Source organism: Hipposideros armiger, unplaced genomic scaffold, assembly GCF_001890085.2.
Source record: "Hipposideros armiger isolate ML-2016 unplaced genomic scaffold, ASM189008v1 scaffold_18, whole genome shotgun sequence".
Lineage (NCBI taxonomy): Eukaryota > Metazoa > Chordata > Mammalia > Chiroptera > Hipposideridae > Hipposideros > Hipposideros armiger.
Genome location: NW_017731368.1, coordinates 1,549,488 through 1,551,597, shown reverse-complemented (window position 1 = coordinate 1,551,597; position 2,110 = coordinate 1,549,488). Strand labels below are relative to the sequence as shown.

General features: G+C 33.8%; 1 protein-coding gene across 1 annotated transcript in view; it reads left to right on the top strand.

Annotated features, from left to right (window-relative positions):
• The first annotated feature begins 150 nt into the window (after nt 1-150).
• The window catches only part of IHO1 (interactor of HORMAD1 1), a 30,915-nt gene continuing 28,955 nt past the window's right edge, over nt 151-2,110 (top strand). Inside the window, exons 1-2 of the mRNA XM_019630870.1 lie at nt 151-162; nt 1,187-1,350. Of these exons, the coding sequence (XP_019486415.1) occupies nt 151-162; nt 1,187-1,350 (176 nt within the window). The remainder of the gene's footprint in view (nt 163-1,186; nt 1,351-2,110) is intronic.

The following is a 2,110-nucleotide window of genomic DNA, read 5'->3' as shown; positions in this document are numbered from 1 at the left end:
AAGAAACTTCAGGCGCTTTGTAGATTTTAGTCTACTGTGCTACATTATCTCTGTGAAGACGGGAGATGAGGATTCTGAGGCCTAAGTTAATGAATAAGGGCCAGAATGAGGAACCAAGTCCCTTGAGTCCTTGATTATTTTGAGACCAGCATGTCCTCTTTTGTGAGCCAGAAATATTTTTACATGTATATTTATTTTGGTCTAGAACCAGATTTGACTTTACATACAGGCTCACTTGCACTAAAGAGAGACTTAATGAATAAGACTAGGTCAGTGTTTTAAATTAGTAGGGTATGCTCTGAGGTAAGTCTTTCAGTGCAAACACTGGTACCCAGTGATATGAAGGAATAAAGGTACTCTCTGAATGTTTCAGAGCAAGTTTTGCCTCAGAGTGCAGGAAATGGCTTACTATGCGCTGGCAAGCCCATGGGCCGTCCATGTCAAACTTATCAACAAGGCTAGTTCACCAGCAGCTGAGCAGCAGCAATTTGAATTTCGCTTAGTAATATGAAAACTTTAACACATCATCTCAGAGGCAGCATAAACAATTCTCTGTAGTAAACAAACTGATGGTTGCCAGAGAGGTGGGTGGGAGGTTAGGCAGAAAAAGGGAAGGAAATTAAGAAGTACAAACTGCCATTATAAAATAAGCCACAAGGATGTAATGTACAGCATAGGGAATAGAGTAAAAAATATAGTAATAACTATGTGTGGTTACAGATGGTTATAGACTTATGGTGGTGATCACTTTGTAAGATAAATAAATGTTGAATCACTGTGTTGTACACTTGAGACTAATATGATATTAGTATAATATAATAATATAATAAATATAATATCGTGTGTCCCGTATAATTAAAAATTTAAAAATAATAAATAAAATAGTTGATAAAAGACAAAAATAATTCTCTGTTGTTGCCTTTAAATTTATGCAATTAATTTTAAGCCATTTTAGTTGACATTTTAAATATCTGGGCTGGTGAGACAGAAACTATTAATAAAGAGTTGCTTTATTTTAATATAATTTTCTGGTATATATTAAATAAAAGGAAATACTACATGCTATGTTGTTATTTAGTATTATGGTTTGCACTTATTGTGACTCTGCATTGTATAGAAAATAGTAATGCTATAAGTATTTTTACATGTGAAATGCTATAACGAATTTTTGTTTTCCCTTTAACAGAGTGAACCTAGTATTTTTACAAAGTACCAGACAAAGCCCCAGCTGTTTGGAGGAGACACAAAAGGTGGAGGCTTATTTCCTCTTCCTTTGCCAGCTGGAAAATCAAAAGGCCTCTTGGAACAGTTTGAGGAGAAAAAGAAAAGGGCCCAAGACAAATGTGACAGGTATGTTGACCTTTCAAGTAGATGAGACAGTTCATCTTTTCTGAGGGAAACAAAAATGGAATGTCAGTAGTGAAATTATTCAATTTCAGCATGATATCACTCTTGCCTTTATAGCTCATGTAATAATTACTCTTTATTTGCTTTCTCATTAATGTGACTTGTGGCAGATTTGTATATGGCTGCCATAGTTTTGGCCCCTCTGAAAAGTGAGCTAAAGGACTCCTTAGAGAAATGCAATATTCAAGTGTGTTTATTCTGCCTAAAATTCTGCCCTTTAATTTCTTTTCTTTTCAGATCATCACAATTAGGAAATTAGATAACATTATTTTTGGGTCAAGAATAAAGCATATGAATTCTTAAGTCATAGTTCAGGCTGACTTTCTCACTTTGAAATGTTGCAATTTTTAGGATATACTCTAAATTTTATACATATTCTTATTTGTTAGTATTATATTTTTAAAGCAAATATGTGAGATAAATTAGGGCTGCAATATTAATTTTTAAATAAGTTGAAGTCACTAAGGAAACCAACATGTTCATTTCTTGGTAGTTAAGTTATTACCAGGGCAACATCTTTAGATATCACAAAAATCCTAACACCCAAGCAGCGATATGCCTTATTATTTCTGTGACACTGAAGATATATTGCTTAGCGTCACCGCTAGTACTTTCATGTTGGAAGAGCCAGAATTCCTTAAAGAATACCTAGATTAGGTATCCTTTCTACTATAACTATCTTCTTTTAGTGAGAAAAGCAAAA